We start from the raw sequence: 20576 nt of genomic DNA, 5'->3' as shown, positions 1-20576 counted from the left end.
GTAATGGGTTGAAGGGAGAGGGAGGGTGTAATTTTCAGTTTGACTGCGAGGCCTAGAATGGTTTGAAATGAACTTTTCGTTTCAGTAACGGGAACACAAAAAGCCCCTCATCCCACGCGCTCTCCGGGACCGCTGCTGTCCCACGCCCCGGCTCAGGTGACCGGCCTGGGTGCGGCGAGAGCAAGGTGCGACGGCCGCCCGGCGGCGAAAGGGCGGACGAGGCAGAGGGAGGCGAGGGCTCAGGTTCACGAGCGTGCAGGCGAGTCCAAGAGTGTTGGGAACCGCACACCCTTAAGGGGACCTCTGCCCGGACGCCCTCCCGCAGCTCTTCTCTTCGCGGTGACCCTGGCCCCACCCCCTCCGCCCCCGCCCAGCGGCAGCCCGACCTCACCTTTGCCCCTTTCTCCCACGCTCCCCTCCTCCCCGCCCCGCCAGCCCCCGCCGGTCCCTTTATTATCCTCCTTCCCTTGACCCCCGGTTGTTCCGAGTCTGCAGCCCGGAGGCCTCGCCTTCCCAAATCCCGACCCGGCCACCGCCCGCCCTCAGTGCCCCTCTTAAGAGCTCGGTCGCCCCAGATATCCAGGTCTGGCTGCGGAGGCCAAACCGGGGTCTGCCTTGGGGGACCAGGAGCCCACCCCACCCGGCGTCCGGTCCCTTCTTTCCTTGTACCTGGCGAGCAGCCCCCGCCCCTCCCCGGGCTCCAGGAAGCCTTGGGGGTGGGGGTGGGGGCTGTAGACAAAGGGCGCCAGGGTCCGAGAACCCAGGGGTCCCGCAACGCGCTCCCCAGCCCTCTCCTCACTCAGGCACAGCTGCGCTGCCTGAAAGTGAGATTGGATACCCTTAGACACGCCCTCCTCCCCAGGAACGCTCAGCTTCCTCTTCCCCCCCAATCCTGCTCGCGCTGGCGGCCCGACGGGGGTCCGCGCGAGAGCCCCAAACCCTGGCAACCCCGCCTCCAGCCCCGAGACGCCCGGCTGAAACTTGGGAGTGACTCCGGACTGCAAAGCCCCGTGGGGGAGGGGGAGGGGAGCGGCGCCCGCCGGGAGCCGGGGGAGGGGTCTCTCGGAAGGGCCTCTCAACTCCCCGCCCCCTCGGGGAGCTGTTGCATCAGCTCCGAGATCCCCAGTTAACGAAAGTAGTCTCCACCAGGCCGGGAAGGTGACGGGCAGTAGAGCTGCCGCCAGGAGGCAGCACTTAACCAAAAATATCCTGTCTTAGGGTGCCAGAGAGGTTGGAGTCCCCAAAGCATCTTTCATCTGAAGAGTCTGTCAGCGTGGACCCAACAAAAGAGGGAGTTGCTGGGCTCTGGAAACACTTTTTTCACCATGTTTTAAGGCTTAAAGATGACTTGTGGGGCGCCTGGGTGGCTCAGTAGGTTAAGAGTCTGCCTTCGGGCGCCTGGGTGACTCAGTTGGTTAAGCGACTGCTTTCGGCTCAGGTCATGATCCTGGAGTCCCTGGATCGAGTCCCGCATCGGGCTCCCTGCTCGGCGGGGAGCCTGCTTCTCCCTCTGACCCTCGCCCCTCTCATGCGCTCTCTCTCTCTCATTCTCTCTGTCTCAAATAAATAAATAAAATCTTTAAAAAAAAAAAGTCTGCCTTCGGCTCAGGTCATGATCCCAGGGTGTTGGGATGGAGCCCCGCATCGGGCTCCCTGCTCTGCGGAAAGCCTGCTTCTCCCTCTCCCACTCCCCCTGCTTGTGTTCCCTCCTTCGCTGTGTCTCTGTCAAATAAATAAATAAAATCTTTAAAAAAAAAAAAAAAAAAGATGACTTGTAAATACTATGATTTTTTTACACCTTTTGCACGAACTTTGGCATTTTTTAAAGCCAGCATTGTCACTCTGCAGAGATTCACAAGAGCCACCCACCTTCAAGACCAGCCTGGTTTGGAAAGGCACACAGCTGAGAGACTTCCCAGCTGCCAGGCAAGAAAAAAAAGTGTAGCCCAAGGTCATAATTTACCCATCTTGAAGCTGGGTGATTTAACACAAAATTTAACCCGAACTGATTTAGCAGCCATGGGAAAAGAAAGGGAATATGTTACCATCAATTATGTGATAAGGAAATAATATGCAAAGCAATGTATTGTGTGAGGGCTAGCCTTTAGCTCCCACACTTCTTGCATGGGGTGTCAGTGATTTAATTGTTGAGCTGTCCTAAGGAGGAAGATAATGAAGGAATGTAAAATAACATACTTCCCAAATAGTTTGCTCTTCAAACTTCAGTTTGGTCAGAAGCATGCAAAAAGGAGAACAAGTTACAAAATGAGGTGGAATTGGTCACCCTGAGTCAGTTTCACTGACATTTTCTCCAATGTCGTTATTATTCATCTCAACAGTTTAAAAAGCACCTAATTTCCCAGGAGCACCTGGCTGGCTTAGTCGGTGACTCTTGATCTCGGGGTCCTGAGTTTGAGTCCCACTCTGGGCATAGAGATTATGTAATTTAAATTTGTTTTTAATTTTTTAAAGATTTTATTTATTTTATTTGAGACAGAGAGAATGAGATACAGAGAGCATGAGAGGGAGGAGGGTAAGAGGGAGAAGCAGACTCCCTGCCAAGCAGGGAGCCCGATGCGGGACTCCAGGATCATGACCTGAGCCGAAGGCAGTCGCTTAACCAACTGAGCCACCCAGGCGCCCCTGTTTTTAATTTTTTAATAAAAATAAAAAATAAAATGCTCCTAATTTCTCAGAGCAGTGCACTTGTACAAAAGTTACTGTGTACAGACCATACAGAAGGATATTTGAATAAACATATTGGACAAAACATGAGTGGACAACAAAATATTAAAACCAAATACAGGCTGTGATGCCCTTGAGAGGCCAAGGAGTTTAAGAGAGGAAAGACATGAAGCTCAGATTCCTGATGCTTCTCATTGCTCTTAACGCCAGCCTTTGCCAGATGAAGTCAAGAGTCTGAAAGACATCTAGTTTGGGATTATGAAGCCGCTTTCCTGTGGCTTGAATCTAGTGAAGTCATTAAGGAGTGCTGTCCACTTGCCAGACCCCCTCCCCTACGACAGTGTTCCATGAGGTCTCTGAGAATGCTGCTGATGTCAGCTGTCAGCACTAATGTTCTTCCTCTCTCGCTCTCAAAGCCCTAACCCATATTTCCTGCTATTTACAACCCACGGACTGTCCACATCACACCAACCACGTCAAAGGCTGAACTTGTCTTCCTTCCAAAGACCTTTCCCCTCCCAGGTTTCTCAGTTTTCCCAATTAAACTTCCCATCCTGCCCCCAAAGTTCTCCAGTTCTGGCTCCTTGACTCCTACAGCTATAAAGTGTTGAATGTGTTCATTTCTGCCTATGGAATTTATATTGTTCACATTATTTGTTCACCTTAATGTGTGTGCCCTCTTTTATAATTTTGCAAACCCATGGTGTCCCCCTAGTGTGTGAGCTACTGGAAGATAGGAGTATTGCTGGTTCAATCCCTTTATATAGTGTTGGTGGTACTACCAGCTTGTCATCTTTCCTGTCAATCTTGAATGTTGACACTAAGGTTATTTTTCCAGCCCTTGCCTTCTACTATTTGACTTGCCAACTGTAAACTATGTAAATGGGATTCCAAGCGCTGTCTACCTCAGCTGTCTTTCTCAGAACCAGCCAAAGGTATATGAAGCCAGGCCTGGGAAAGTGGCATTCAATCATTATTGCAACTGTAAAACAATAAATCCACAGCCACGTTTTGATTCAATTTCCTGATCTCTGAAAACTACAAGCCATCTGTACAATGATTGTTTCCTGGACTGTCTTATCTACTTTACAGTTTATTATGAAAATCATGTGAAATCACCTATATAGAAGTGTTTCCATAAGTGAAAATGAAGTGTATGAATGTAAGATGGCGATAGTTCTTTATTGTCTAATTGCCCTTGCTTAGTTTTGGGGATCCATCTTTTGGCTTATAGCCCAGGTTCTTTTGTTCCCATCCTTTCTTCTGGTTCAGCCCTAGCCTATACCATTCTTATTGTTATTGAAACAGCTGCTTTTACTTCTTAAACCAGGATCCACCCTTCCCCTCTTTCAAAGCACAGCTCCGAGCCACCTCCTGTGGAAAAACTCCCCAGTCATGCAGAAGGAAATGATAAACTTCCAGATAGGCCATTGCACCACTCCCTCAGTTTCTCCCAGCCCCCGTATTAAGTGTCTAGCCTAGCACAGAGTAATGGGCACTTTTGTAGGAGCTTCACCATGTATAAAGCATTTGCACTTACATTACCATTCTTTAATGTTTTCAGAAATGTGATATATTAAGGGTTTTTTTTTCAGGAAGAAATTAAGAATAAATGAATTCCCCAAGACAAATAATGATTAAAAAGGAGGGAAGAAGTCACAGATCTGTGTTTACTATGTACTTATACAGTGTAGTCCCATCTTATCCACAGAGGATACTTTCCAAGAACCCCAGTGGACGTCTGAAACCGTGGATACTACCAAACCCTATGTATGTTTTTTTCCTATACAGACATACCTATGATAAAGTTTAATTTATAAATTAGGCATAGCAAGCGATTAACAACAGTAAGAAAAAGTTATAACAATATACTGTAATAAAAGTTATGTGAATGTTGTCTCTCTCAAAATATCTTACTGTCCTGAAGCCCCTGGGTGGTGCAGTCGGTTAAGCATGGTTTCGGCTCTGGTTCTAATCTCAGGGCTGTAAGACTGAGAACAGTGTCTGACTCCTCACTCAGCACGGAGTCTGCTTGGGATTCTTTCTCCTTCTCCCTCTGCTCCTCTACAATCTCAGCGGTACTATTAACAGTAATGTGTGTGATAATTATTGTCTTCTCTCTCTAGACCTGGGGCTCTTATCAGAAGAGTGATGACGTCTGTCTTGCTCTCCATAGAATCCCCTGCACCTAATACAATGCTTGTCACATATAAGCTCTTCAATTTTGTTGAATAAATAAGGACTGAAACCCAAATTTTCTTACTCATTCTAGATTTGACTGGGAAATACTAGGCTGGGAAAAACGTTACAGTGATGCAGAAGAAGGCAGAATGAAGTAAATACTCCTCTAAGATAATGGCATAAATTCCAAAGGACTAGACACCGCTGCGCAGAGGTGGCTGGAGCGGTTCAAAATGGTTCAGTCTAGGACACGACTTCCACGGAGGATGTAACCATTACTAGCGATTCATACGCAGACCAACCGCTCTCCCGCAAAAACCCCGATCACACTCCTGTCCTCTCTTCCGTACAATGCCCCAAGATGGCGGGGCCCGTGATTGAATCCCAGATTCAAGATGGCGGCTTCCGACTTCCCCTGCAGCGTCGCGCGTGGCCACGGAGGCCACGCCCACTTCCGGCACCGCGGCCTCAGTATGGCAGCTATAGGTACTCTGCTTTTGAGTAAGTGGGTGTGGAGTCGGTGGGCTCGGGAGTCCGCGGGGCCAAGTCTAGGACCCCTGAGTTGACTGCATGGCCTCTGCTCCAATTCTGCCCTGTTTTCCCTGCAGGTGTCCGGAGGCTGCACAGCAGCGTGGCGGCTCGGGCGGGCAGCCAGTGGCGACTCCAGTGAGTGCCGGTCTAGTGCGGCTCTGGGGGGGGTACTGGGGGGGTACTGGGAAGCCAGAAGCAGGGCCGAATCCTCACCGCACTGTTTTTCTCCACCCAGGCAGGGCCTGGCTGCCAACCCCTCCGGCTACGGGCCCCTTACCGAGCTCCCGGACTGGTCTTACGCGGGTGAGCGCTGACCTGACAGTTAATTCAGTTTCGCCCAGAGGGAACGCCCCTGCACGGAGGGCGGCGGGAGAAGGGGGTCAAGGTGGGGATGGGTCTGAGTGGACAACGTATTGAACTTTATATTTGGAGTTGGGGGAAGAAGCCCAGTTATTTATTTTGTAAATTAAACTAGGTCTATGGAAAGTAAAGCTAGACAGGATCTTGTGGGGATGAGCAGAAGATAATTCTATTTTGGGACGCCCCGGGGGAGGGAGTGACAAGATTTTTACGTTTCTCGTGGTGGGACGGTTTTTAAAAAGTTAGAAAGACCCACCGTTCAGTGTGGTGAGTACATTGTTGAAAATTTGGTACCAAATGGAGAGAGAGCTCTTTGAAAGGCTGCCTAAGTGAACATCTCAGAGAGAGGGGTTAGAAGGGTGAGGATTGAGGATGGAGGGCTCCTTTCAGAAAAGTTTCTTCTCTTTACTTAGGGGGGATTTAAAAAATGAAGGAAAAGGAAAGAAAGAAAAAATAGGTATTACCCCTAGAAGGGAGGGATCTTAGAAAAGCTGAAGCCACTCCCTACTGCCAATGTGGGACTCCAGTTTACAGGTGGGAAAATTGAGACCTCAGAGTTCCTGTGATCACACAGCTAGGTAATAGCAAAGCAAGGACTAGAACTGGGTAGGGGCGAGGCCCCCTTCAACAGGACAGAGACCTGGATACTAATACCCTATTGGATTCTATAGGAGTATGATCCTCAGAAGGATGGTAAAGATTTTTTCCACTTGTTACTTACTGCGGGAAACCCAGCATCTCCTAAAAGTAGTATGGAATATTGGAAAGACTCTGGAATTGATTCTTAATTCAGGCTTCTGTACTTGCTGACATTGTGGTCTTGGACATGTTACTTAATTGTATCTCTCAGTTTCCACAAAACTTTTGGGCAAAGTTTTCACTGTTTCTTATTTTGTAGAAAGTAAGTGTCCTTTTTCTTCATCTTCATTATAAACGACTTCAGGTCAGGTACTGCATTTTTCACCAAGTCAGCAGGTATTTCTGGAATTTGTAGGATGTGCTTATGTGCTTACACTGTACTACAGTGAAACCTAGGGACATAGTCTGTGAAAGTCTAGCTGAGAAAACAGCATGGACATTTTAAAAATTAAATAATAGGGGTGCCTGGGTGGCTCATCCGGTTAAGCGTCTGCCTTTGGCTCAGGTCATGATCTCGGGGTCCTGGGATTGAGCTCCCTGCTCAGCAGGAGTCTGCTTCTCCCTCTGCCCCTCCCCCCACTCATGCTGTCTCCCGCAGGTGTGCTGTCTCTCTCTCAAGTAAATAAAATCTTAAAAAATAATAATACTTCATTGCTCTACCCCTTTCCAAAAGAATTTGAGATGGCCAAATGAAGCAAAAAACCAATAGTACAATAAATGTCCCAAGGCAAATAGATGAATATTAAATCATTGGTAGGCACTTTTTTTTAAAGATTTTATTTATTTATTTGAGAGAAAGAGAGCCACAGAGACCACAAGCAGGGGGAGGGGCAGAGGGAGAGGGAAAAGCAGACTTCCTGCTGAGCAGGGAGGCTGATGCAGTGAGCTCCATCCAGGGACTCCAGGATTGTGAGCCTAAGGCAGATGCTTACTGAGCCACCCAGGTGCCCCAATAGGCACTTCTTTCAGGAGAGGGGTAACAGAGTTGAAGAGGTCAGAGTAGGGTTTCTGGGCAGATAGAGCTTTAGGGGGGGGCCTAAGGACAAGAACTGGGCTGAAAGGAAAGGAAAAGAGAGCATTTCGTTGAGTGAGATGGAATTTAGCAAAGACTCATGATGAGTAGAACAGTGATCAGATTGCCTGAGTGGAGGGTTTCTAAAGATAAAACAGGAGAGGGGCGCCTGGGTGGCTCAGTCAGTTAAGCATTAGACTCTTGATTTTGGTTTAGGTCATGATCTCAAGGTCGAGATCTTAAGATTAAGTCCCAGACTGAGCCCCAAGTCAGGTTCTGCACTCAGTGGGGAGTCTGCTTGAGATTTTCTCCCTCTCCCTCTGCCCCTCCTCCTGCACGCTCTCCCTCTCAAATAAATAAAAACTTTGGGCGGGGGGGAAGATAAAACAAGAGATTCAGCACTGCAAAGGACCATTCCAGGATAACGACGGGTCAGTGAAATAGTTAGGAGTATGCCTCAGAGCTTATTCTTGGCATACCTTACCCTTGACACTGAGGGATGGGTTTTTGGAGAATGAAGCCACCACAGCTGTGAAATGGGAGAGAGGAACTAGAGACCGGTTCTTCCCTTGTTCCTATTCCAGTGCCTTCACAGGGTGCTGCCAGCCATCTCTAATATCTGTCTTTTTCTTCACTTCCATCTACAGATGGCCGCCCTGCACCTCCAATGAAAGGCCAGCTTCGAAGAAAAGCCCAAAGGGAGAAGTTTGCAGTGAGTGGCTAGAGCCCCAGTCAGGGCAACCTGTGTGTACTTGGAGGGAAAAAATTTACATTTTAATTTGGCTTGAGCTGTGCTGACACCTAAGCTCACATGTACCCTCTACACCAGCGTTTTAACAGCTAGAGGTTTTTATGGTACTGCGAGAAGGGAGGAAGAGAGTGGGGCACTCCCAGGGCCGGAACGAGTAGTAGCTGTTCTGCCCTGCATTTTGCCTCCTCCTGCTTCCCATCCCAGGACCCGGTCCCCTTCCCCAGTCAGCAGTGTCATTTTCCAGCTGAAACCTCTGGCTTTGATCTGTGAGTGAAAGGATATATGGTGCAGAGCTCAAGCCCCAGATGTTATCCACCCTGTTTTCCTGTCTGTTTCAGAGACGAGTTGTACTGCTGTCACAGGAAATGGATGCTGGATTACAGGCATGGCAGCTTAGGCAGCAGGAGAAGTTGCAGGAAGAAGAAAGGAAGCAGAAAAATGCTCTTAAACCCAAAGGGGCTCTCCTGCAGAACCCATGACCAAGTCCATAAAAGCAGTTCCTGTCTCCCTTTCCCAGCCTCTCTCTGGTTTTCTTCTCTATCACCTCCATGCCTCATCCCAGCCAGGAGAGAGAGCCTTCACGTTGCCCATCTATCTTCAGAGCACAAGAGCTTGGACACTGGGAAGAACCGCCTGTCAGATCACTGCCTGGAGGAGTTGGCCTAGTGCCCTCATCCCTGGCCCCATTCCAGTTCAGTGGAATCCTGCTCTGGGATACTTACCCCCTTTGCAGGCCATAGGACTGGCCCAACTGTGAACAGTAGCTGCTCTGCGAATATGGAAAAGGGGTAGCAGCTCCCCTGGTTTTAGCTAGGCACTCAAGCCTTTAACAGCCCGTACACAGCTCAGGCTGAATGCAGTTACTCATTTAATAAATGTTTTGATGGAAAAGGCTTTCCGGCTGAGGTCCATTTCTTGGCAAGCAACTGGTGTCAGTTTCCCTAAACTTCAGATACAGGGCGCAAGAGGATACCCCCGCGGGGAAGGCTGACATGGGAAGAACCAGACTTGGGTGTTGCGTGTCTGCTGAAGAGTTGGATCCTGAGGTTTCTGTTGTTCTGGCTGAATTCCGGAGCCTGGTCAGAGAGAGGCCTGTACCTCTCGACCCCAATTTGTGTAGGAGAGCCCTGGAGGGGCTCAGCCCCCAATCGGTCACTGTGGCATGGGTACCCAATATCCATCATATATCGCCCACAAACCCGGAAGCTGCCCAGGACCCAGGGAAACCTTTCCCATTATTGATCATGGATTCTGGGAGAAAAGGGCCTCTGCTCCCATTGCAATATAGAGCACTGGGCTTTCTTTCCATTTTCCTGCCACAAACTTGTAATAGTTCCTGGATCTCTAGTATTGCTGGAGCTTCCCACCTGACCTAAATTCTGTCCAGCCTCCTTTATGCCTTCCCTTGCTTTCTTTCCCTCCCTTCTTACCCCCACTACCTCCTTCCTCTCTCGCTGACCAATGCAATTCTGGGATCTTAGATTTCGCTGATGGTCGAGTTTTCTGTCTCCCACACTTTTCCTGCTTCTTTTGGGCTGCTTTTCCAGATCTAGCTCCCAGCCTCTTATCTGTCTCTCTTCCCCACTGTCAGCTTCAGCTCTCCCTCCCCCTGCCCTGGTTCTCCCCCTGCCCTGCATATCTCCACCTTTTGTTCTCTTGTTTAGGCAGTCCCTGAAGATTTTACTACCTCAAGGAATTGCCTTTTTCCACTGTGGAGGGGAAACTAAACCCCAAAGTCTGAACTCCCAATCTCTCTTGTCTAACAGTTTCCCTGAACTTGATTTGCCTTTCCCCACATTCCATGGCCTTGCACCTCCTTCCTCCCCAGCCAGTTTAAGGAGCAGCCAGATTGCAAATGATGATAATTAAGTGAGTGCATTTGTCTTTTCCACAAGGATGGGACCAGCGTGGTTGTGGAGCTGATTGATGGGTAGTTGGGTTTTGTTACTGTTGCAGGTTTTGAGCAGGAGAGGGATGGAGGTGGTTGTCCAGAACAAGGGGCATAGTTTCAATTTGGTGGAGCCACAGGTCCCAGCAGACAATCTCCAACCCAGGTGTGGTGGACATGGAAGACCCCTACCAGCAGCATCCCAGACTCTGAACTTATCTGCCCCAGCCGCTGAGCCTCCCAGTACTTCCACTCTGAGGTGAAACAAACGCTGAATACCAAGGAATCAAGCCACCTAAAATATGCTTAGGGGGAGAAAGTCTCCCACATCCCATCCCCTGGGTCCCCCCCACCCACCTCAGACCCCCGTCCTTAGCTGTGGCCTCAATCCCTGCAGATGGCAGCCTCCACCACAGAAAGGCAACTTAGGGGTTTTTTTTTACCCGGCTCTTGGCTGTAATTGGATTCAGGCTGAAACAACCACGTCCGCACGGGAAAGGAGGGCATTGGCGCGGGGGCGGAGAGGCTGTGGGAGAAGGGAGGGACCAGAGGAGTGAGAGAGGGCTCCCGATGCAGTTCGCAGACTAAGCAGAAGAAAGATCAAAAAAACGGGAAAGGGAAAGAGGGGACGAGCAAACAGGCGCTTTCAGGAACAATCCCCTCCTCTCCAAGCGGACAGCGCTCGAGGAATCCAAATTCAGTGCCCACCGAAGACAAAGGCGCCCCAAGGGAGTGGCGGCGCGACCCCAGGGCTTGGGCCCCCGCCGCGGAGCCCGCACGGCTGGCTGCCGGGACGGTCGCGGACCATGTCTCCTGCCCCACGGCCCACCGGCGGTCTGCTGCTCCCCCTGCTCACGCTCGCCACCGCGTTCGCCTCCCTCAGCTCGGCCCAAAGCAGCTTCAGCCCCGAAGTAAGTGAGCTCCCCGGCCCTGCCGGCAGTCGCGCCCGCCGGGGAGGCGAGCCGGGGGTCTCCAAGGGGACAGCCCCCTCTTTGGAGAGCAGGGCGCTCGGGGTCTCGGCCGCTCCAGCCCGCAGCAACCCCCTCCCTTTCCTTTCCCTCCTCAGCTCCAAACTTCCAAGTCGATCCAACTTCTGCCTCCCCCTGCCAGCCCCCCTCCCACCCGCCGCCGCCGCCGCCGACTTGCTTTCCCAGTCCTTTCCTGGGAAGAGCTTTACAGCTGGGGCCCACCCGCACCCTCCCCGGTCCCCCCGGGCTCTGAGCTCAGCTCCAGAACCAGGAGGGAGCTTGCTAAATACTTGGACTCCGCTCAGCCCCGGCTCTGCCCTGGTTTCTTGTCCTGTGCGCGAGTCCGTTGTTTCTTCAACTTTCCAGCCCTCCGGCGCTCTCCCGCCCGCGCCCGCCGGCCGGGGAAGGCTCGGGTGGACGGCGCCGCGGCTCCGGGGCCCCCCACGCTGCGCGCCTCCCGGGCGGTCCGGGCCCTCGGCGGATGCGGCCGCCGCCAGGTGGGGTCGGGGCTGGACGGCCGAGCCGCCTCGGCCCCCACCCCACCCCGCCTCTCCGCGCCGACCCCTCTGTGTCGCGGCCCGGAGCCCTGGCGTCGAAGGTCGCGGAGCTGGCGCCCTGGCCGCCTCTCCGTACACACAAAGCTCTCCTTGTGAGCCGGGGGTTCGGCCCGGAGGCCGCCTCCTCCCTCTGCCCCCCCTCACCACCACCACCACCCCCAGTGGCGCCTTTAGGCTCTTCTAGTTGCTTTTCTTAATGGCTTTTCTGTGTTAATTGCAGGGAGACTGAGGGCATCGCACTGGGGAGTGGGGAGAGGGCCGGGCCCAGGGCACCCGCACGTGTCTCGACTGCCTCGGTCGCCCCCCCAACCCATTCCCCGACGCTGTCCCACCGGCCCGGGAGGAAGCCGCGTGGGAGTTGTCTGGGGAGGTTTTTCCTCTCTTTCTCACTCTCTCTCTCTTATTTTGGGGTGAAGGTTGGAGACGAATTTGATCAGCTTCTTATTTTGGGCCATCCCAACCCACTCAGCCCGGCAGGGCCTGGGTGCGGTCGGGAGGGGCCGGGAAGGGCCCCAGAAGGGGGAAGGGATCTGGACTTGGCTTCCTCCCTCTTGGTCCTGGCCCTGGACCCACCCCCGGAGGAAACATCTCCAGAAAGAACACACTCTCTCTGTCCCGAAGGGATCTGAGGCTGAGAAGCAAAGCGTGGCCCTAGGAGTGGGGGTGACCAGGGAGAGTGCAGATCTGCCCTGGGGCTAAGCCTGACACGGTCCAGCAGGAGGGGGCATCCTCTCCCCTGCCTGGAGCCTGGAGTCTTCATCAGAGGCCTGCAAGGAGAGCTCCTAACAAAAGAAGCCTGGGCATCTGGGGGCTGCCCACTGCCAACTTTGCCTGCCCTGCCTTCCCTCCCCTGCCCCACTAGGCCCCCTAGGGGAGGGGCGGTAGCCCTGGCTCTGTTTTAAGTGGGTCATGGGCAGTCCCAGTGCCAGAACCACCATTTGCTTCTGGGCTACGGAGGGGTGGGAGGCAGAAGGAGGGAGGAACAGGCCCAGAGGCTCCCATCCAGGGCCTGCTGGAGTTTGCCCAAGTTTCCCCCAACCCACCCACCTTCTCCGGGACTCCTAGGCCAGAGGTGGGAGGGGTTCTCTGGGCTTCTCCCCTAAGGGAATACCTCCAGACCACTCAGTTTTCCAAGACAAAGCCAGCCAACTGAGTTTTTTGACCTAACATAGTTGCTCCCTCTCCAGGCCAATCTAGAGGGTGAGCTGGGGTAGCCAGGCCTCAGGCAGCCGGGTCCCTCCCACCAGGCCTCCAGAGTCCTGCACCAGCTCCAGGACAGCCCTCTCCTCCCGAGGCCTGTCTGGCACTTGGCCCTTCCCCCCGACCCAGCCGCAGACACAAGAGTCCTCTCTTCTGTGGTTCCTACCTCACCTCCTAGTCTTCTCTGTGGTTCTTGCTTTGCTCAGAGCCTAGGCCTGGGAGGAGAGGGATGGGGGCACTTCCTTTCCAGGCCTCGAGGCTCTCTTGACTGCAGGGAAGTCCCTTTCTTGCCTAAGTCTCGCTCAGACTCCGAGATCTCTGATTCTCACAAGTCTCCATTTTTCTCTTTTGTACATGGGGTGGACGTTGTGGGTGTGAATATTTAGACCTGCCTACTTTCTTGAAAGACTCAGCAGGGAGAGGGATTTATCCCAGAGCTCCTGGATGTGGATCTCCCCACGTCTCTGCCACCCTCCATTCTGTCATTCTGCCCTCAGAGAATTCCCCTCAGTTTCGTTCCCCGAGGGTTGAGGGGGCCTGACTTAAGTCCTCCTGACTTCCAGCTCCAGGAGTAGGCCACTCCCATCCTTCTCCAAAGCTGAAGCAGCCGCTCCCCGACCAGGGGTCATGGGCCTGCGGGGTGTGTGCCCCACAGGTGAGGCTAAGGGCAAAGGGGGTTTCCCGCGTGCCCAAGTACTCCCAGGCCACTGGCTGTGGCATCAGCCAGCACAGGTCAGGGCACGTCTGCAGCGCCTGCGGGCAGCAACCAGGTAGGCAGCACCCCGCTCTGCTCCCACGTGGTCTGCCAGAGGTTAAGCTTGGCTCCCTCCTCTACCCCTGAGGAGGCGCTCTCAGAGGCGGGGAGTGCTAAGGTTGTTCTGGCCAGGCCCGTCGGCTGGGGAAAGGCTGGGTTGTTTACATCTCAGGCCCTAACTCCCATCAGCCTTGGGGGATCACTTCCCAGAACCCTGTTGCAATTCTTGTCCTCGCGGGCACATGTCGCCGGTCAGCTGCTCCTGAATCACCCCCAGCCCCAGTGCAGGAGCACTGCTCCGCCCCCAGGGCCTGGGCCTAGAGGGGAAGGGCCTCGGGAAGATCCATCCTGACGACCTGGGATAGGGGTTGGGGCACCCAGCGGTGGCCTCTACGCTCCGAGCTTCCATCCTAGGCAACCCGCAGGCCCCCTCTGAACTCCTGAGGAAGGCGAAGCTGGAGCAGGGACCAAAGTAGTATCTCCACTGGAGAATCCGAGTATTTTCATATTCCATATATAACTTGGCTCATTTTACTTTTCAGGCTTTAGGAAAATACTCCATTGTTCTTGCAATAAAGGCCGTATTCTATGTGCCTTTCAGTCAAATACTGAAAACCTAACTTTATGTTAAGGCAATATGCCAGCCTTTATATTATGAACAATTCACAACATACCTCAAGTACAATACTGTCACCGAGTCTCTACCACTACCCCCATCTCCCACTCCCTCTACTGAGAACCTCAAATGGGCCTTTAGGACACAAGCCCTAGGTCAGGCGCTTGGATGCGGACAGAGGCAGGATCCTAGCTCTGTGGCTGGATCACACCCCCACCACCTCCAAAGGTCCCAGCTTCCGGTCTCAGCAGCCAGCCTCAGCCCTAGCTCCTGTTCCGCACTCTCCTTTCTAAAAAGATATCAGCTGTGAGGGTCCTGGAGGCATGGCATCCCTGTCCCAAGAGGGTCTCATACCAGGACCAAAAGAGAGCCCCCTCAGCCTCCCTGCCTCCACCCATCATGAGAACAACCCACTCGCAGGTAGGACATGCTATATTTACAAGAACACTGACACAGAGGAGGAAAGTACTGGAAGGAATCTCAGCTCTGAGAAGACATCCTAGGACTCAGTTAAGCCCTCTGGGCTCCCATTCTCAAGAGTTACAGCCAAAGTCCAGAGCCGTGGCTCCCCACCCCTGTTTGAGCCCACAGCCCTGAGAGGACAAGTCATACTGGGGCCTGGGCCAGAGTTCAGGTCCAACCTGGGAACTCCTCCAGCCCCACTGCCAGAGCCAGGCTGGGAGCTCGTTGCCCTTTCCTCCTAAGCCAAGGGTGCATGCCAGATACCAGGGGGAGGCCGAGGCTCCCCTCGGGCCAAGTGGAGATGCTCGAAGCCACACTCCTCTCCCTGCAGGCCTGGCTGCAGCAGTATGGCTATCTGCCCCCCGGGGATCTGCGCACGCACACACAGCGCTCCCCCCAGTCCTTCTCAGCTGCCATCGCTGCCATGCAGAAGTTCTATGGTCTGCGCGTGACGGGCAAGGCTGATGCAGACACCATGAAGTAAGTGCTGGACCCTGGCAGGAATCCTGCGTGGCACCCAGCGACAACACTGAGCACAGGGACATTGCTACCTGCACGCCTGACTCCTGCCCCCTCCCCCAACCCCACACGCTGGTCAGACGCTGGTCCCCACCCTCTCCTATTCACCCTGACCCCGTAACCTTGGCCCTTCCGAGGCCAGGCACTTCCCCTCTCCTCTGAAGACCTTTCTCTTTAATATGCTGCCCTGACCACAGTCCTCACTGCCTAGGGCCATGAGGCGTCCCCGCTGTGGTGTTCCCGATAAGTTCGGGGCTGAGATCAAGGCCAATGTTCGAAGGAAGCGCTATGCCATCCAGGGCCTCAAATGGCAGCATAATGAGATCACTTTCTGGTGAGTCCAGCAGGCAAGTTGCCTTTCTCACATCAGGGTCACCCTCCCTATGACTCAGAGGCCTCCTGTCCTACTCACCTCTATCCCTGTGAAGCATCCTTGGGAGTGGGGAGGAATGTGGCTGTAATCCTGCAGGAAGGTGCAGCCTGTGGGGGGTGCACCCCAGGGCCAGAAAGCCAAAGCCTGCGGGGCCCCCGAGCCCTCAGTTCTTGGGGCAGAGGCATCCCGCAGGAGGCAGCAGGAAGAGCCAGGCAGCAAAGGTGGCTGGGCGGTTCAGTCAGACCTGGGAAAGTACAGAGAAGGAGAATTGTATCGGTTGTGATCCTAACACACTCCCATCCTCTCCCCATGTGGCTGGACCTCAGCATCCAGAATTACACCCCCAAGGTGGGCGAGTATGCCACATTCGAGGCCATTCGCAAGGCATTCCGTGTGTGGGAGAGCGCCACACCACTTCATTTCCGAGAGGTGCCCTATGCCTATATCCGAGAGGGCCATGAGAAGCAGGCAGACATCATGATCTTCTTCGCTGAGGGTTTCCATGGTGACAGCACACCTTTTGATGGCGAGGGTGGCTTCCTGGCCCATGCCTATTTCCCGGGCCCCAACATCGGAGGGGACACCCACTTTGACTCTGCCGAGCCCTGGACTGTCAGGAATGAGGATCTGAATGGTGAGCGAAGTAGCCCTGGGACTCATTTATTTTGGGGAGTGTCAGTGACCATTTGTAGTGGGGGCGGTTCTCCTGCCTCCTCCCCAAACCTCAAACCCCCAAGTCTCTGAGCTACAAAGATCTCCTAGTCTGACTTCCAGTGAAAGCAGGATTCTTATTTTGCTCCACTTATATCTGGTCCCTTTGTCACCCAATAATTGACTTCCCAGTCAAAGACTTCCCACTTCTCTGGGCAAATGTCACCTCTAGCTCCTGGGAGAACCTGGGGCCCAGATGGGACCTCAACTTCCCTTAATACACGCCTTCCTGGGATTGGTATCTGGCCCCAGAGCACCCTCTCACCTCCATCCAGAATAGATTGCTGACTGGCTTTGTGGCTTTTGGGGTGGAAAACATGACAGGCAGGCTCAGGTGTGAAAACGAAGCCTCTGGTGGGAAAGCAGGGAGTCTGAGGGAAGGGACCCAGGCTGCCCTCATCATCCTCCCCATCACTCCAGGGAATGACATCTTTCTGGTGGCTGTGCACGAGCTGGGCCATGCCCTGGGCCTTGAGCATTCCAATGATCCCTCGGCCATCATGGCGCCCTTTTACCAGTGGATGGACACAGAGAACTTCGTGCTGCCCGATGACGACCGCCGGGGCATCCAGCAACTTTACGGTGAGTAATCTATGCCCACATCTGCTCCTTCTCCCCTCCTGGTCTCTCTGACCTGTGCATCCCTTCCCTTCCCCCACACCCTACGGTCTGCCCCCAACCTCACCTGACCCTGCCTCCACCCACCACCCACTCCCACTTTTCTCTTTTTTTTACATTATTTCTTCTACATGTTTTATTCTTCTCCCACTTTTGAGTCCACCTTTCCTGTCCTTTCCCACCTGATTGCTTCAGCCTCCCTGCAAAGGGCCATCCACACCTTTCCAAGGGGATTGTCTGCCCATACGCCTGTTCTGTCCTCCCCCTCTGCCACAAAGTCTGAAGTGCCTCTCATGTTCTCTACACCAGGGAGTCAGTCAGGGTCCCCCACCAAGATGCCCCCTCAACCCAGGACGACCTCCAGGCCCTCTGTCCCCGATAAGCCCAAAAACCCCACCTATGGGCCCAACATCTGTGACGGGAACTTTGACACCGTGGCTGTGCTCCGAGGGGAGATGTTTGTCTTCAAGGTGAGAGGAAGAAGGGGGCCGCTGTGGGGGATGGGAGGGCTCTAAGCCCAGCAGGCTGGGTGGAAACAGCAACAGGAGGACTGAGAACTAGAACTGAGACAGTGGGAAGCTTTGGGGACCAAGCCAGAGGACTAGCTATAAGACAGAATGTACTGTCCCCACCTCGACGCCTTCTAGGAGCGCTGGTTCTGGAGGGTAAGGAATAACCAAGTGATGGATGGATACCCCATGCCCATCGGACAGTTCTGGCGGGGCCTGCCTGCATCTATCAACACTGCCTACGAGAGGAAAGATGGCAAGTTTGTCTTCTTCAAAGGTAACCAGGCATTCTGCCCGCGTTCTCTGGCTATGGGAAGAGTCTTCTGGAAGGAGTGGGTTCCACTCAACTCCTCCGAAGACCCAAGAGCCCCAGGGGAACCCTGATCCTGCCCTCCTTTCTCCTCTACAGGAGACAAGCACTGGGTGTTCGACGAAGCTTCCCTGGAACCTGGCTACCCCAAGCACATCAAGGAGCTGGGCCGAGGACTGCCTACTGACAAAATTGATGCCGCTCTCTTCTGGATGCCCAATGGAAAGACCTACTTCTTCCGGGGAAACAAGTGAGACCTCAGCCCCTTGGCCCCAGGCCTCCCCCCTCAGACACCACCACCAGATTCCCTCGATTCTGGAGAAAGACCCACCTACCCCGGGGACGGTTCCCTGGACAAGTTAGTTGCTGCCTGAGCCTCTGCTGTTGCCTAGCAACAGACAGCCTCCATTAGGTGCCGAGTGAGTGGGAAGTGACCGGGTCACCACTGCAGACCTGGTCATTTGGCGCCTCCTGCCCCCAGCACCGTGCCTCCACCCCAGCTGCCAGGCACTGTCATTAAAGGCTAGTGGCGGCTCCTTGCAGCCTGGGACCTCCCATCCACCCCCACCTTCCGCCACTTCCAGCTGCAGGCCCTCATTACTCAAAACCCCTGTCCCGCGCCCTGTCCGTAGCCACCCTTTGCTCACTGGTGAATTTAGTCCTGGGCCCCGCTACCCTCTGAGGACAGGCCCAGTGCCCGACTGCTTCCCCTCCCGTCCTCTCCCCCAGGTACTACCGTTTCAACGAGGAGCTCAGGGCAGTGGACAGCGAGTACCCCAAAAATATCAAGGTCTGGGAAGGAATCCCTGAGTCTCCCAGAGGGTCCTTCATGGGCAGCGATGAAGGTGAGGGGCGAGGGAGGTGTCCGTGAGGGGAGGATGGGGACAGCGGGCTAAGGGAGAAGGGGCGGCAAGCCGGACAGGACAGTATGGTCGGGAAAGCAGTGTTGACGAGGACGCCGGAACCCTTGCCTTGTGCCAGGCTCTGAGCAAAGTGCTTTCCACACATCGGATCCCCAAGCCCCAGCACCCTTCCAGCCTGGTACTAGAACTAGCCCAGTTTACAGCTGAGGCCACTGATGTTCCCAGAGGCTGAGGGATGAACTCAGCTGGCTCGCACGACTCACAGATTTTCTTTCCGCTCTTCCCTCTCTGTGGCTTTTCCCCCCCGCCGCCTTCTTGCTGCCCCCTGCAGTCTTCACGTACTTCTACAAGGGCAACAAGTACTGGAAGTTCAACAACCAGAAGCTGAAGGTAGAGCCAGGCTACCCCAAGTCAGCCCTGCGGGACTGGATGGGCTGCCCCGCGGCGGGCGGCCGGCCGGACGAGGGGACGGAGGAGGAGACGGAGGTGATCATCATCGAGGTGGACGAAGAGGGCAGCGGGGCGGTGAGCGCGGCCGCTGTGGTTCTGCCCGTGCTGCTGCTGCTCCTGGTGCTGGCAGTGGGGCTCGCCGTCGTCTTCTTCAGACGCCACGGGACCCCGAAACGACTGCTGTATTGCCAGCGCTCCCTGCTGGACAAGGTCTGACCCCCACTGCCGCCCGCCCACTCCTACCACGAGGACTTGGCCTCGGACGGCCAGCGGCAGCAGGTGGTGGTGGGTGGGCTGCTCCCACCTGTCCCAGGCCCCCCTCCCCACCCCGCCCCCCACCTCCCTGCTTCTTTGTCCCGCCACCGCCTCTCTCAACCTCAACCCTGGCATTGCTTCTTCCCTCCATGGGTCCCCTGTCCGCCCAGGGGCCTCTGTAGCTTGGTGTGTGTCCAGCCCCATCTGAATGTCTTGGCTCTGCACTTGAAGGCAGGACCCTCAGACCTCGCTGGCAAAGGTCAGATGGGGTCATCTGCTCCTTTTCCTTTCCCTGACGTAACTTTAACCTCTGAACTCTGACCTCAGGAGGCTCTGGGCACTCCAGCCCCACAAGCCCCCGGGTGCACCCCATTGGCAACCTCCTACCACTCTTTCTGGCTTAAAGGAATCTCATCTTGTTGAGGGGGAGACCAACCCTGAGAGAGTAGGAGCGGTTGGGGTGGTGGTTGGAGAGGGCCACACAGCCACCCTAAGACCTTGGGAGGAAAGCTCAGAGTCAGTCCCCTCCGCAGCAAAGATCTGCCTCTGCCCCGCCTGGCCCCAAGAACTTCCCCAGGAGCCTGAGCCATAAGGAGCTGTAGAAACCCTTGACGGTCCTACCCCCATAAATGTCAGCCTTGGCTGGGGATGTCAGGGTTAGAGGAGCTGAAACCAGGGGCTGCAGCTACCGGGGTGGGGGTGGGGGGCAAGGAGAGAGACTGTCTGGAGCCCTGGGGGTGAGCCTGAAGGCCACAGAAAAAGACTCTTGCTCAAATGCAGGCAGCTGGGATAGGGACCAAGGGGCAGAGCAGTCAGGGGGATAGGACAGGACCAAAAGGCTAACTGGGGGAGGTGCAGTGGGAGTGGAGGGCTGGGGGCCGGGCAGGCCAGGCCAGCAGGGACACCACCACAAGGTGGGCTGTGGTACCCAGGGGAGGGCATATTTTATCGGAGCTCTGAGGAAGGGCCGGAGAAAGGCACACCTACTCCACGTTGGTGCCCTTCCTCCAACCAGAGTACACGTATGGGAAGGGTGGGGAGCCCAGAGAAAGGAGCAGAGATGATACACATCCAGGGACTGGTGACTTGGGACCTTCATGAGGGTGGCCATCTAATTAGGGAGGCGACCAGGGGCGGCAGCGCTCAGCAGCCTCAGCTGGCTTCAGTGAGGGGGCAGGTGCCTGGGTGGGTCTCGTCAGGTTAGCCCCTCACTTCCTGATGCCCCTGCCCCTCAGCCCATCCTTCCGGTGTCCTGCCTCCTCTCCCCCACCCAGCCCACCCATTCAAAGTCTCCTCTGGCCACCAGAGGTGGTCATGGTACCGGGGACTTGGGAGAGTGAGACCTGTGGGGGCAGGGAGAGGGG

At 54.6% G+C, this 20576-nt stretch overlaps 3 protein-coding genes across 4 annotated transcripts in view; 2 read left to right on the top strand and 1 right to left on the bottom strand.

The window, feature by feature from the left end:
• Positions 1-20576, bottom strand: part of SLC7A7 (solute carrier family 7 member 7) — a 90855-nt gene that overhangs the window by 34720 nt on the left and 35559 nt on the right. Inside the window, exon 2 of the mRNA XM_081830772.1 lies at positions 15536-15740. Within this exon, the coding sequence (XP_081686898.1) occupies positions 15536-15554 (19 nt within the window). The 5' untranslated portion in view covers positions 15555-15740. The remainder of the gene's footprint in view (positions 1-15535; positions 15741-20576) is intronic.
• Positions 5307-9053, top strand: MRPL52 (mitochondrial ribosomal protein L52). 2 transcript variants are annotated; one of them, XM_031017258.1, is made up of 5 exons: positions 5307-5352; positions 5475-5532; positions 5633-5700; positions 8056-8120; positions 8498-9053. In XM_031017258.1, the coding sequence occupies exons 1-5, from the start codon at positions 5340-5342 to the stop codon at positions 8636-8638; spliced, it is 345 nt and encodes a 114-aa protein (XP_030873118.1). In that variant the 5' UTR covers positions 5307-5339; the 3' UTR covers positions 8639-9053. The 2 variants fall into 2 exon arrangements, with proteins under 2 accessions (XP_030873118.1, XP_030873117.1); XM_031017257.1 differs by having other exon boundaries at positions 5309-5367.
• Positions 10581-20494, top strand: MMP14 (matrix metallopeptidase 14). The gene is made up of 10 exons (XM_006746485.3): positions 10581-10958; positions 14936-15084; positions 15335-15457; positions 15823-16130; positions 16628-16789; positions 17135-17295; positions 17473-17611; positions 17744-17894; positions 18374-18489; positions 18839-20494. Exons 1-10 carry the CDS (start codon positions 10854-10856, stop codon positions 19171-19173), a joined length of 1749 nt encoding a protein of 582 aa, XP_006746548.1. The 5' UTR covers positions 10581-10853; the 3' UTR covers positions 19174-20494.

The sequence above is a fragment of the Leptonychotes weddellii genome, chromosome 9 (assembly GCF_054177405.1).
Source record: "Leptonychotes weddellii isolate Sample4059 chromosome 9, ASM5417740v2, whole genome shotgun sequence".
In the NCBI taxonomy this organism is placed as follows: domain Eukaryota; kingdom Metazoa; phylum Chordata; class Mammalia; order Carnivora; family Phocidae; genus Leptonychotes; species Leptonychotes weddellii.
Note: the sequence above shows the minus strand (reverse complement) of the source record. Positions and strands in the feature narration are given on the sequence as shown.